The 13,256-nt window shown below is 43.8% G+C and overlaps 1 protein-coding gene across 2 annotated transcripts in view; it reads left to right on the top strand.

Moving 5' to 3' along the window:
* Positions 1 to 13,256, top strand: part of fasn (fatty acid synthase) — a 103,417-nt gene that overhangs the window by 65,013 nt on the left and 25,148 nt on the right. For both annotated transcript variants that reach the window (XM_069168512.1, XM_069168511.1), the window contains exons 10-14: positions 2,629 to 2,816; positions 4,529 to 4,718; positions 5,698 to 5,792; positions 9,124 to 9,258; positions 9,580 to 9,783. In XM_069168512.1, the coding sequence (XP_069024613.1) occupies positions 2,629 to 2,816; positions 4,529 to 4,718; positions 5,698 to 5,792; positions 9,124 to 9,258; positions 9,580 to 9,783 (812 nt within the window). The remainder of the gene's footprint in view (positions 1 to 2,628; positions 2,817 to 4,528; positions 4,719 to 5,697; positions 5,793 to 9,123; positions 9,259 to 9,579; positions 9,784 to 13,256) is intronic.

The following is a 13,256-nucleotide window of genomic DNA, read 5'->3' as shown; positions in this document are numbered from 1 at the left end:
TAGATGCAGGTGACGCGTCTATCGATGCAGGTGATATCTCTCTAGATGCAGGTGATGTCTCTCTAGACGCAGGAGATGTCTCTAGACGCAGGAGATGCGTCTCCTAGAAGCAGGTGATGTGTCTGTAGGTGCAGGTGATGCGTTTCTGGATGCAGGTGATGCGTTTCTGGATGCAGGTGATGCGTTTCTGGATGCAGGTGATGTGTCTCTAGATGCAGGTGATGTGTCTCTAGATGCAGGTGGTGTCTCTCTCGACGCAGGAGATGCGTCTCTAGACGCAGGTGATGCGTCTCTAGACTCAGGAGATGCGTCTCCAGACGCAGGTGATGTGTCTCTGGATGCTGGTGATGTGTTTCTAGATGCAGGTGATGTCTCTAGACACAGGTGATGTGTCTCTAGACGCAGGAGATGCGTCACTAGATGCAGGTGATGTCTCTCTAGATGCAGGTGATGTGTTTCTAGACGCAGGTGATGTCTCTCTAGATGCAGGTGATGCACCTCCAGACGCAGGTGATGCGTCTCCCAGAAGCAGGTGATGCGTCTCCAGGTGCAGGTGATGTGTCTCTAGATGCAGGTGATGCGTCTCTAGATGCAGGTGATGTCTCTCTCGATGCAGGTGATGCATTTCTAGATGCAGGTGATGCCTTTCTGGATGCAGGTGATGCATTTCTGGATGCAGGTGATGTGTTTCTGGATGCAGGTGATGTCTCTAGATGCAGGTGATGTGTTTCTAGATGCAGGTGATGTCTCTAGACACAGGTGATGTGTCTCTAGACGCAGGAGATGCGTTACTAGATGCAGGTGATGCGTCTCCTGACGCAGGTGATGTGTCTCCTAGAAGCAGGTGATGTGTCTCCTCGGAGCAGGTGATGTGTTTCTAGATGCAGGTGATGTGTTTCTAGATGCAGGTGATGTGTTTCTAGATGCAGGTGATGTGTCTCTAGATGCAGGTGATGCGTTTCTAGATGCAGGTGATGTCTCTCTAGATGCAGGTGATGTGTCTCTAGATGCAGGTGATGTCTGTCTAGATGCAGGTGATGCGTTTCTAAATGCAGGTGATGTCTCTAGATGCAGGTGATGTGTCTCTAGATGCAGGTGATGTCTCTCTAGATGCAGGTGATGTGTCTCTAGATGCAGGTGATGTGTCTTTAGATGCAGGTGATGTCTCTCTAGATGCAGGTGTTGTCTGTCTAGATGCAGGTGATGTGTTTCTAGACGCAGGTGATGTGTTTCTAGATGCAGGTGATGTCTCTCTAGATGCAGGTGATGTGTCTCTAGATGCAAGTGATGTCTCTCTAGATGCAGGTGATGCGTCTCTAGATGCAGGTGATGTCTCTCTCGATGCAGGTGATGCATTTCTAGATGCAGGTGATGTCTCTCTTGATGCAGGTGATGTGTTTCTAGATGCAGGTGACGCGTCTATCGATGCAGGTGATATCTCTCTAGATGCAGGTGATGTCTCTCTAGACGCAGGAGATGTCTCTAGACGCAGGAGATGCGTCTCCTAGAAGCAGGTGATGTGTCTGTAGGTGCAGGTGATGCGTTTCTGGATGCAGGTGATGCGTTTCTGGATGCAGGTGATGCGTTTCTGGATGCAGGTGATGTGTCTCTAGATGCAGGTGATGTGTCTCTAGATGCAGGTGGTGTCTCTCTCGACGCAGGAGATGCGTCTCTAGACGCAGGTGATGCGTCTCTAGACTCAGGAGATGCGTCTCCAGACGCAGGTGATGTGTCTCTGGATGCAGGTGATGTCTCTAGACACAGGTGATGTGTCTCTAGACGCAGGAGATGCGTCACTAGATGCAGGTGATGTCTCTCTAGATGCAGGTGATGTGTTTCTAGACGCAGGTGATGTCTCTCTAGATGCAGGTGATGCACCTCCAGACGCAGGTGATGCGTCTCCCAGAAGCAGGTGATGCGTCTCCAGGTGCAGGTGATGTGTCTCTAGATGCAGGTGATGCGTCTCTAGATGCAGGTGATGTCTCTCTCGATGCAGGTGATGCATTTCTAGATGCAGGTGATGCCTTTCTGGATGCAGGTGATGCATTTCTGGATGCAGGTGATGTGTTTCTGGATGCAGGTGATGTCTCTAGATGCAGGTGATGTGTTTCTAGATGCAGGTGATGTCTCTAGACACAGGTGATGTGTCTCTAGACGCAGGAGATGCGTTACTAGATGCAGGTGATGCGTCTCCTGACGCAGGTGATGTGTCTCCTAGAAGCAGGTGATGTGTCTCCTCGGAGCAGGTGATGTGTTTCTAGATGCAGGTGATGTGTTTCTAGATGCAGGTGATGTGTTTCTAGATGCAGGTGATGTGTCTCTAGATGCAGGTGATGCGTTTCTAGATGCAGGTGATGTCTCTCTAGATGCAGGTGATGTGTCTCTAGATGCAGGTGATGTCTGTCTAGATGCAGGTGATGCGTTTCTAAATGCAGGTGATGTCTCTAGATGCAGGTGATGTGTCTCTAGATGCAGGTGATGTCTCTCTAGATGCAGGTGATGTGTCTCTAGATGCAGGTGATGTGTCTTTAGATGCAGGTGATGTCTCTCTAGATGCAGGTGTTGTCTGTCTAGATGCAAGTGATGTGTCTCTCGATGCAGGTGCGTGACGGCCTGTCGTCTTTACAGGTATGGGGACTCAATGGGCTGGGATGGGCCACAGTCTCATGCAGCTGCCGGACTTCAGAGAGTCCATCCTGCGATCCGATGAAGCCCTGAAGGACACGGGCCTCGTCGTGTCCCGTCTGCTGATGGAGGCCGACGAAGCCACGTTTGAAGACACCGTTCATGCGTTTGTGGGCCTCGCTGCCATCCAGGTAGATGGAGATGATAACATACACTGCTCCAAAAAATAAAGGGAACACTTAAACACCTCAATGTAACTCCAATCAATCCCACTTCTGTGAAATCAAGCTGTCCAGTTTGGATCAACACTGATTGAGGATCAGTTTCACCTGCTGTTGTACAAATGGAACAAACAGGTGGAAATGAGGCAATTATCAAGACAACCCTATAAAGGAACGGTTCTGCAGGTGGTGACCACAGACCGTTTCTCTGTCCTCGTCCTTCCTGGATGATCGTTGGTCCCTTTTGCATTTTGCCAGTGTCCTCACCACTAGAGGGAGCATGAGGTGTCTCCAACCCACAGAAGTTGTTCAGGTAGTGCAGCTCATCCAGGATGGCACATCAATGCACGCTGTGGCAAGAAGGTTTGCTGTGTCTGTCAGCACAGTGTCAAGAGGACGGAGGACATGCCGGGAGACGGGCCGGTCCACCAGGAGACGTGGAGGGGGACGTAGGAGGACAACAACCCGGCAGCGGGACCGCTATCTGCTCCTTTGTGCAAGGAGGAGCAGGAGGAGCGCTGCCAGAGCCCTACAAAATGACCTCCAGCAGGCCACTAATGTGCATGTTTCTGCTCAAACTGTCAGAAACAGACTCCATGAGGGCGGTACGAGGACCCGACGTCCACAAGTGGAGTCTGTGCTCACAGCCCAACACCGTGCGGGGCGACCGGACTTTACCGGAGAACACCGAGATCGGCAGCTTCTCCGTCGGCGCCCTGCGGTCTTCACGGATGAGAGCAGGTTCCCACTGAGCACATGTGACAGACGTGACGGAGTCTGGAGACGCCGTGGAGAACGTTCTGCTGCCTGCAACGTCCTCCAGCGGGACCGGGTCGGCGGCGGGTCAGCGACGGTCTGGGGAGGCGTTTCTTCGGAGGGCAGCGCAGCCCTCCGTGTGCTAGCCAGAGGTACCCCGACTGCCATTAGGTCCCGGGATGAGATCCTCAGACCCGTTGAAGACCATCTGCTGGTGCAGCGGGTCCTGGGTTCTTCTGATGCAGGACAATGCTCGGCCTCATGTGGCTGGAGTGTGTCAGCAGTTCCTGCACGATGAAGGCATCGATGCTCCGGACCGGCCCGCCCGTCCCCCAGACCTGAATCCAATCCAGCACATCCGGGACATCGTGTCTCGTTCCGTCCGCCGACGCCACGTCCACCGCAGACTGTCCGGGAGTGGACCGATGCTTTGATCCAGGTCTGGGAGGAGATCCCTCAGGAGAACATCCGTGGTCTCATCAGGAGCATGCCCAGGCGTTGTAGGGAGTGATACAGGCACGTGGAGGCCACACACTACTGAGACTCATTTGGACTTGTCTTCAGGAATCTCCACAGAAGTTGGATCAGCCTGTGATCTGATTTTTCCACTTTTATTTGGAGTATGATTCTGAATCCAGACCTCCATGGATAATGATTTTGATTTCCATTGATCATTCTGATGTTATCTTGTTCTCAACACATTCCACTATGTAATGAATCAAGATTTGAACTGGAAGATTTCATTCATTGAGATCTAAGATGTTGTTTAAGTGTTCCCTTTATTTTTTGGAGCAGTGTATAAAATGATATAAATATTCTGACCGGACTCCATATGTTACCTGACACACAGTCGAGGCTGCGTCACTACATGCTGTCGATGTATTATTTTAAAGAAGAACCAACTGAAGCCGTTTTTTTCTCCACAGATCGCTCAGATCGACATGTTCTCGAAGCTCGGCCTGCAGCCCGACGGCATCGTGGGCCACTCAGTGGGGGAGCTGGCCTGCGGCTACGCTGACGGCTCCCTCAGCCACAGAGAGGCCATCCTGGCTGCTTACTGGAGAGGCCGCTGCATCAAGGAGGCCAACCTCCCTCCAGGAGGGATGGCTGCCGTCGGTGAGGCTGTTTTCTTTAGTTGAAAGAAAGTCTTCAGCTCAAAGATGAGGTGTAGAAACGTTTTTCTCGTTGGTTTGAATCTACAATGAAAGTCTGTCTACTTTCAATAAACTTCCCATTATATTATACAGCACTTTTCATACAGTTCGGTGCAAGTTCAAAGTGATTAACAGATGATTGACAGGCCGATAATAAGACGGACAGTTTTAGACCAGATAATTAACATGATTTAACAACAATTTAAAAACAAATTCAAAAATAAATTTGAGACCAATTCCTTCAAGATTATAGAGATAATAAAAACATAGAAGATGGAATAAAATAACAGCAAGAGTAGTAAAATAGAAATAAGAACTAAGAAGATAATGAAATGCATTAAAGACATAAAAGGTGAAATAATAGAAAGTAAATAATAAGTTGGAGTTAAATAGGAGCTAGGATGAATCTTAGTTTCAGCTGTAAAGTTTTGAAAAATAAGAGCTCCTCTGTTTATTGAGGTTCTGTTCAGGTCTTTTACTGTGAAAAGTCAGACAGGAAGCAGTTGTCCTCTTCACTCTGAACTGGTTACGGAGAAGTTTGACTTCAGAGCTTTTTGTTTCCAACAGAAATCCAACAACAGTTCAGTATTAAATTGTAAAAACATCCAGATGTTTCTGATGAAAGTTTCAAATTACGAATACTTTCAGGATTTCTACCACATACAAAAATATTCCAAGAAAGAATTGTGTTCATCAGAAATAATTTATACGTGGATTTTCTTCTTTTTTTTCAAGTATTATTGTTAAGAGGATCATTTATGTATAAATTATAACATTCATGAATCCTTCTGTGTGCTTCCACTGATATTGTCGCTGATGGGACTCTGTATGTGTTTATAAGATATGAGAGATTTTTATCTTATGATTTGATTTATGTATTATTATAATGTATTATTGTATTACATCAATATGACCTTCTGCTCCTGCTGTCTGTGTTCCAGGGCTGACGTGGAAGGAGTGCATCGCTCAGTGTCCTCCGGGAGTCGTTCCAGCCTGTCATAACTCTGAGGACACCGTCACCATCTCCGGTCCTCAGGTCCAACACCGCCGCACTGACTCTTCCTTTTCTAACTCAGAACTTTTCTCCTGCTTCATGACTGGCTGGTTTCATTATTTGAATTTAGTAAAACCTTTGTTTGTAATACGTCCTTAGCAGGCTGTCATTTAATTTATTAGAATTTTATTTAATCAGAACTCTAGCCATCTCAACTGTATTACGTCTTTACTGTATTATAGTTTTATAATCATTTTTTTATAATTAGGGGTTGTTGTTGTCTCCATAGTAACTATATTACTTTTATAGTACTATTATAGTAGGAAATGTTACAGCACCCCTACTCTACTCCTCTTACCGACTCCACTCTTCAAAACAGGACTGGTGCACCTTCTTTTATTACCACCATCATTTCCTACCATAGATTCACTGCAGCACGCTCAGTATCACACCCCGCTGCTGCTAATTATAATAATTTGATTAGAGTTCCTCTGCAACATCCCTTACTGTCTACAAATAATAGCAATCTGGCAAATTGTGGTCTTTTAAATATCAGATCTCTCAATAATAAGTCTTTTTTTATGCCATGATTTTATTACCTGTAACAAACTGGACTTTTTTTTTTTTATTATCACTGAGACATGGTTATCTGAGGGAGACTGTAGTCCTCTTGAGTTCTTGGGTGGATCCATTTAGCCAGGGCTGTGGGGTTCTATTTGACTTTTTGACCTTGTAGGGGGCAACAGAGTCCAGGACAGTCTAACAGGTGTGATTAAAAAGGGAGATCAGCTCCTCTGTATCAGAATGGGGATTTAATAGAGGCAACCCCCCCCCCCCCCCCCCCCCCCCCTGATTTTACACACCTTCATCAACACCAGCTGTCAGGCAGGGGAGGGGGGGTTGCTGTTATTCACAGAAAAGATTTTAAATGCACTTCCATCTTACATAGTAACTTTACATCTTTTGAACATCTTGGTTTTATGGTCAACTCGAAAGCACCTGTCATCATTTTAATAATCTACAGACCGCCAAAGCCGAACAGTATTTTTACCCACGAGTTTGCTGAACTTTGAGCTTATTTTATGTCACAGTACGACAAAATTCTTATTCTAGGTGATTTTAACAGACATGTCTGCTGCCCGTCTCAGACTCTTGTCAAAGATTTTATGGATACTTTGGAATCTTTTAACCTCACTCAGGCAATATAACAACCCGCACATTCAAAAGGTCACATCCTTGATCTCGTCCTGTATAATGGTCTCAGCCCTGAAAACTTTAAAATTAAGGATATCTGTGTCTGATCACAGAGCAGTTTTATTCAACGTGGTTTTATCTCAACCTCCTACAAATCTCAGTTCACCTGCCCATTGACGGGTTTTTAACTCCATGTCTGCTAGCAAATTTTCAGAGCGTTTTACTGCTGCTTCTTTAACTACTTTTAATCCCCATTCTGATACAGAGGAGCTGATCTCCCTTTTTAATCACACCTGTTAGACTGTCCTGGACTCTGTTGCCCCCTACAAGGTCAAAAAGTCAAATAGAACCCCACAGCCCTGGCTAAATGGATCCACCCAAGAACTCAAGAGAGACTGTAGGAGAAAGGAAAGAAAATGGAAAAAAACTGGCCTACATGTATTTTATGAGATCTGGAAAGATGCAATGAAGAATTATCAGAAGGCAGTTAAAGAAGCAAGAGCTTCCCTCTTCTCAGTTTAATCTTAGATAATCACTCGAAGCCCAGAGTTTTATTCAAGGTCATGGACTCGGTCATAAACCCCTCCCCCTGTCATTTTACTGATGCCTCACAAGAGATGTGTGAGAAGTTGTGCTGCACTTAGCTGGTTTTATTCTTACCTTTTAGAAAGAACCTACTCGGTCACCATCGGTAATTACTCGTCTTCCACGACACACATTACCTGTGGTGTACCACAAGGTTCAATTTTAGGTCCAATTTGATTTTCTATCTACATGCTTCCACTCAGCCAAATCCTCCAACGACACGGTGTATCTTTTCATTGCTATGCAGACGACACACAGATATACCTTCTGCTGAGACCTGGTGACCCAAAGAGCCTGGATGCTGTCTTAGATTGTCTCTCTGACATTAACTGTTGGATGGCTCAAAACTTTCTTCAGCTCAATGACTCAAAATCAGAAGTCATATTGTTCAATTCCCCAAACAATAACACCAGTCTCATTAAGAGTCAACTTGGTCCTCCGTCTGCTTATTTACAACCTGTTGCCAGAAACTTGGGAGTAATGTTTGACTCTCAGTTAAGCTTTGAAACACAGATAAAAAAAAAAATGGTCCAGTCCTGCTTCCTTCAATTAAGAACCATCTCCAGAATCAAACCCATACTGTCACACTCTGACCTGGAAAAAGTCATTCATGCACTCATTTTCTCTCGACTCGACTACTGCAACTCCCTCCTTTCTGGCATCAACCAAAAATCTCTCTCCCGCCTCCAACTGGTCCAGAATGCAGCAGCTCGGCTTCTTACTGGTCTTAACAGACGACATCACACTAGTCCAGTTCTGGCCTCTCAACTGGCTCCCGGTTGGTTTTAGAATTGATTTTAAGATTTTGTTGATCACTTTTAAGGCCCGCCTGGGTCTGGCCCCGAGCTACATTACTAAATGTTAGCCCCGTATGAGCCAACTCGCAGCCTTAGATCCTCCGGTGGGCCCTTCTGGCCGTTCCAAAGTCCAGACTTAAATCAAAGGGTCACCGTGCTTTTACCATCAGAGCCCCTCGACTTTGGAACGACCTCTGAGGTGATAAGGCTCGCAGAATCATTAACTTCTTTTAAATCACTTCTTAAAACACGTTTTTACAGAATTGCTTTTAAGTGATGTCGTCCTTTTATGTCCTTTTATGCAGTTCTTTTGTTCCTGTTTTTGTTTGTTTATTTTATTCGTTTATTTATTTGTTTGTTTTCTATTCCATTTGCTCGTTTTGGTTATTTGTTTGGTTTTCTTGTATTCATTACCTTCATGGTTTGGTCTTTTTTGCCTCCTGTTTTCTTAAATGTTTACCGGTATTGAAGTTACATATGATCATGCTTTGCTTCTCTGTAGAGCACTTTGTAAACTCTGTTTTTAAAGGTGCTATATAAATAAAGTTGTTGTTATTATTATTATTATTAACAATAATAATAATAATATATTAACTCTCAGTAAGCTTCACTTTTACACTGAAATTTTGCTTCTATGAAGAGAAGATAAAGAATATAAAAAGTGGTTAACAAGCATCTCAATAACAATAAAAATATACCGTGATGTTTGAAACAATGTTAAACTCCAAGTCAGCTTGTACATAATAACAGCAGCTCCTCTGACCTGTGACCTCTGACCTCTGTGTGTGACTCTTCAGGAAGCCATCGCTGCGTTTGTGTTGAAGCTAAAGGAGGACGGCGTGTTTGCGAAGGAGGTGCGCAGCGCCGGCGTGGCGTTCCACTCCTACTACATGGCCTCCATCGCTCCCACGCTGCTCGCTGCTCTCAAGAAGGTGCGTCTGAAATACACTCGTCCTCCAGGGGGAGTCCTGGATGAAATATAACGTTGGACTTCTGATGTGTTGGTCTTTACGTCTGAGTTTATTCTTAATTCTTGATTAAGAAACTGTTTTGTATCCTGTAAATTCAAAGTTTTGGCTGCTTTAGAGCCTCTGTCTTTCTTCAGTATACTCTGTCACCATGGTAACAGACTGTTAGTTGTGTCCGATTAGTTTCTTAATTATCACAACTGCAGGAACTGAGCTGCCTAATTCCCATCACCTGTTGTTTGTGTTTGAATATGAATAAATCAAATAATTGGATGATGTGTTCAGGTGATCAAGGAGCCGCGGCGGCGCTCGTCCCGCTGGGTCAGCACCAGCCTCCCTCAGTCGGACTGGGATTCTCCTCTGGCTCTGTTCAGCTCAGCAGACTACCACGTCAACAACCTGGTGAGCCCGGTTCTGTTCCAGGAGGGCCTCCGCCTGGTGCCGGACAACGCTGTGGTGGTGGAGATCGCTCCGCACGGTCTGCTGCAGGTACGCCGCCACACCTGTTGGAGTTCGACTGGTTCTAGGGTGCAGAAATGTGAGCTTGTCATTGAGCTGTTAGCTGGAGAAGGAGGAGGAAGGAGGAGGAAGGAGGAGGATGGAGAAGAAGGAAGGAAGGAGGAAGGAGAAGGAGGAAGAAGGAAGGAAGGAGGAGGAAGGAGGAGGATGGAGGAGGATGGAGAAGAAGGAAGGAAGGAGGAAGGAGAAGGAGGGAAGGAGGAGGATGGAGAAGAAGGAAGGAAGGAGGATGGAGAAGGAGGAAGAAGGAAGGGAGGAAGGAGGAAGGAAGGAGGGTTGATCTACATTAAGAGGCAAAAAACTCCAGATTAAAATGTTTAAAAGTAAAAACCAGCTTCATATTCGTCCATATTGATGTATTTGATTGACAGTGAGCTGGTGTCTGTGATGGTCCTCTCTGTCTCCCTCTACTGGACTGATTCATGTCTGAATCCACTGCTCAGTTTTACAGTTGGAAAACAGCCGTCTGTCAATCATCTCAGGACCTCTGCTGTCACTGTCTGATGATGTAATGACATCTGAAACTGAAGGATGATAAATTGATGGACAGCTTAATATAACACTGTTTATAATGAGTTGTGTTCAGTTAGGGCGGTACAGTGGTTAGCATTGTCGCCTCACAGCAAAAAGGTTCCGGGTTCAAATCCGGTCCTGGGCCTTTCTGTGCAGAGTTTGCATGTTCTCCCTGTGCTTGTGTGGGTTCTCTCCGGGTTCTCCGGCTTCCTCCCATCATCCAAAAACATGCACCTCAGGTTAGATGGCGCCGCGCTAGTGGCAGCCTGTTGCAGCAGCTCCCCCCCTAGATGCTGCTGTAGAGAAAAAAATTCCCCTCGGGGATTAATAGAGTACAAATAAAATAAAATTAAAAAAAGGATGAGGCTGAACCTCAGCAGCTCTGTTGTGTGTTATGTGTCTTCAACAGTGAATGAAAAACAGATGAATTTCAGCTTCATGTGCTTTCAGACGGGATGAATGATTCCTGTCAGGTCAACAAGTGTTTGTGAATCTACCGTAACAATACCAACATACAGTAACTGATGAATATGACAACATCAGTCATTTCCAACAAATAATCAGTTGATAAATTAATAAATAAACCCACTGTTTCAGTTCTGAGTTATCTGAGAGGACAAACGATTGTTTGAAACAGCATAAAATATACTTCATGTTTTGTATCTTTTAATAAGCTCACACTAACCAAACCAACAAACCTGAGGATATAAAACTACAGACTGGATATAAAACCACAGACTGGATATGAAACTACAGACTGGATATAAAACTACAGACTGGATATAAAACTACAGACTGGATATAAAATACGGACCGGATATACAACTACAGACTGGATATAAAACTACAGACTGGATATGAAACTACAGACTGGATATAAAACTACAGACTGGATATAAAACACGGACCGGATATACAACTACAGACTGGATATAAAACTACAGACTGGATATGAAACTAACGAGTGGATATACAACTACAGACTGGATATAAAACTACAGACTGGATATGAAACTACAGACTGGATATAAAACTACAGACTGGATATGAAACTACAGACTGGATATAAAACTACAGACTGGATATAAAACACGGACCGGATATACAACTACAGACTGGATATAAAACTACAGACTGGATATGAAACTAACGAGTGGATATACAACTACAGACTGGATATAAAACCACAGATGGGATATAAAACCACCGACTGGATATAAAACTACAGACTGGATATTAAACTACAGACTGGATATAAAACTACAGACTGGATATAAAACTACAGACTGGATATAAAACACGGACCGGATATACAACTACAGACTGGATATGAAACTACAGACTGGATATAAAACTACAGACTGGATATAAAACACGGACCGGATATACAACTACAGACTGGATATGAAACTACAGACTGGATATGAAACTACAGACTGGATATAAAACACGGACCGGATACACAACTACAGACTGGATATAAAACCACAGACTGGATATAAAACTACAGACTGGATATAAAACTACAGACTGGGTATAAAACACGGACCGGATATACAACTACAGACTGGATATAAAACTACAGACTGGATATAAAACTACAGACTGGATATAAAACACAGACTGGATATAAAACTACAGACTGGATATAAAACACAGACTGGATATAAAACTACAGACCACAGACTGGATATAAAACTACAGACTGGATATAAAACACGGACCGGATACACAACTACAGACTGGATATAAAACCACAGACTGGATATAAAACTACAGACTGGATATAAAACTACAGACTGGGTATAAAACTACAGACTGGATATAAAACTACAGACTGGGTATAAAACACGGACCGGATATACAACTACAGACTGGATATAAAACCACAGACTGGATATGAAACTACAGACTGGATATGAAACTACAGACTGGATATAAAACTACAGACTGGATATAAAACACAGACTGGATATAAAACTACAAACCACAGACTGGATATAAAACTACAGACTGGATATGAAACTACAGACTGGATATAAAACTACAGACTGGATATGAAACTACAGACTGGATATAAAACTACAGACTGGATATGAAACTACAGGCTGGATATAAAACACAGACTGGATATAAAACTACAGACTGGATATAAAACTACAAACCACAGACTGGATATGAAACTACAGACTGGATATAAAACTACAGACTGGATACGAAACTACAGACTGGATATAAAACTACAGACTGGATATGAAACTACAGACTGGATATAAAACTACAGACTGGATATGAAACTACAGACTGGATATAAAACACAGACTGGATATAAAACTACAGACTGGATATAAAACTACAGACTGGATACGAAACTACAGACTGGATATAAAACACAGACTGGATATAAAACTACAGACTGGATATAAAACTACAAACCACAGACTGGATATGAAACTACAGACTGGATATAAAACTACAGACTGGATATAAAACTACAGACTGGATATGAAACTACAGACTGGATATAAAACTACAGACTGGATATAGAACACAGACTGGATATAAAACTACAGACTGGATATAAAACTACAAACCACAGACTGGATATAAAACTACAGACTGGATATAGAACACAGACTGGATATAAAACTACAGACTAGATATGAAACTACAGACTGGATATAAAACACAGACTGGATATAAACTACAGACTGGATATAAAACTACAGACTGGATATAAAACTACAGACTGGATATAAAACCACAGACTGGTTATAAAACTACAGACTGGATATGAAACTACAGACTGGATATAAAACTACAAACCACAGACTGGATATGAAACTGCAGACTGGATATAAAACTACAGACTGGATATAAAACTACAGACTGGATATGAAACTACAGACTGGATATAAAACTACAGACTG

This window comes from Embiotoca jacksoni, unplaced genomic scaffold (genome assembly GCF_022577435.1).
Source record: "Embiotoca jacksoni isolate LCO1_2020_lvr unplaced genomic scaffold, fEmbJac1.0.p SCAF_40, whole genome shotgun sequence".
Taxonomy (NCBI): domain Eukaryota; kingdom Metazoa; phylum Chordata; class Actinopteri; family Embiotocidae; genus Embiotoca; species Embiotoca jacksoni.
The sequence above is the reverse complement of the archived record's forward strand: the minus strand, read 5'-3'. Positions and strand labels throughout refer to the sequence as shown.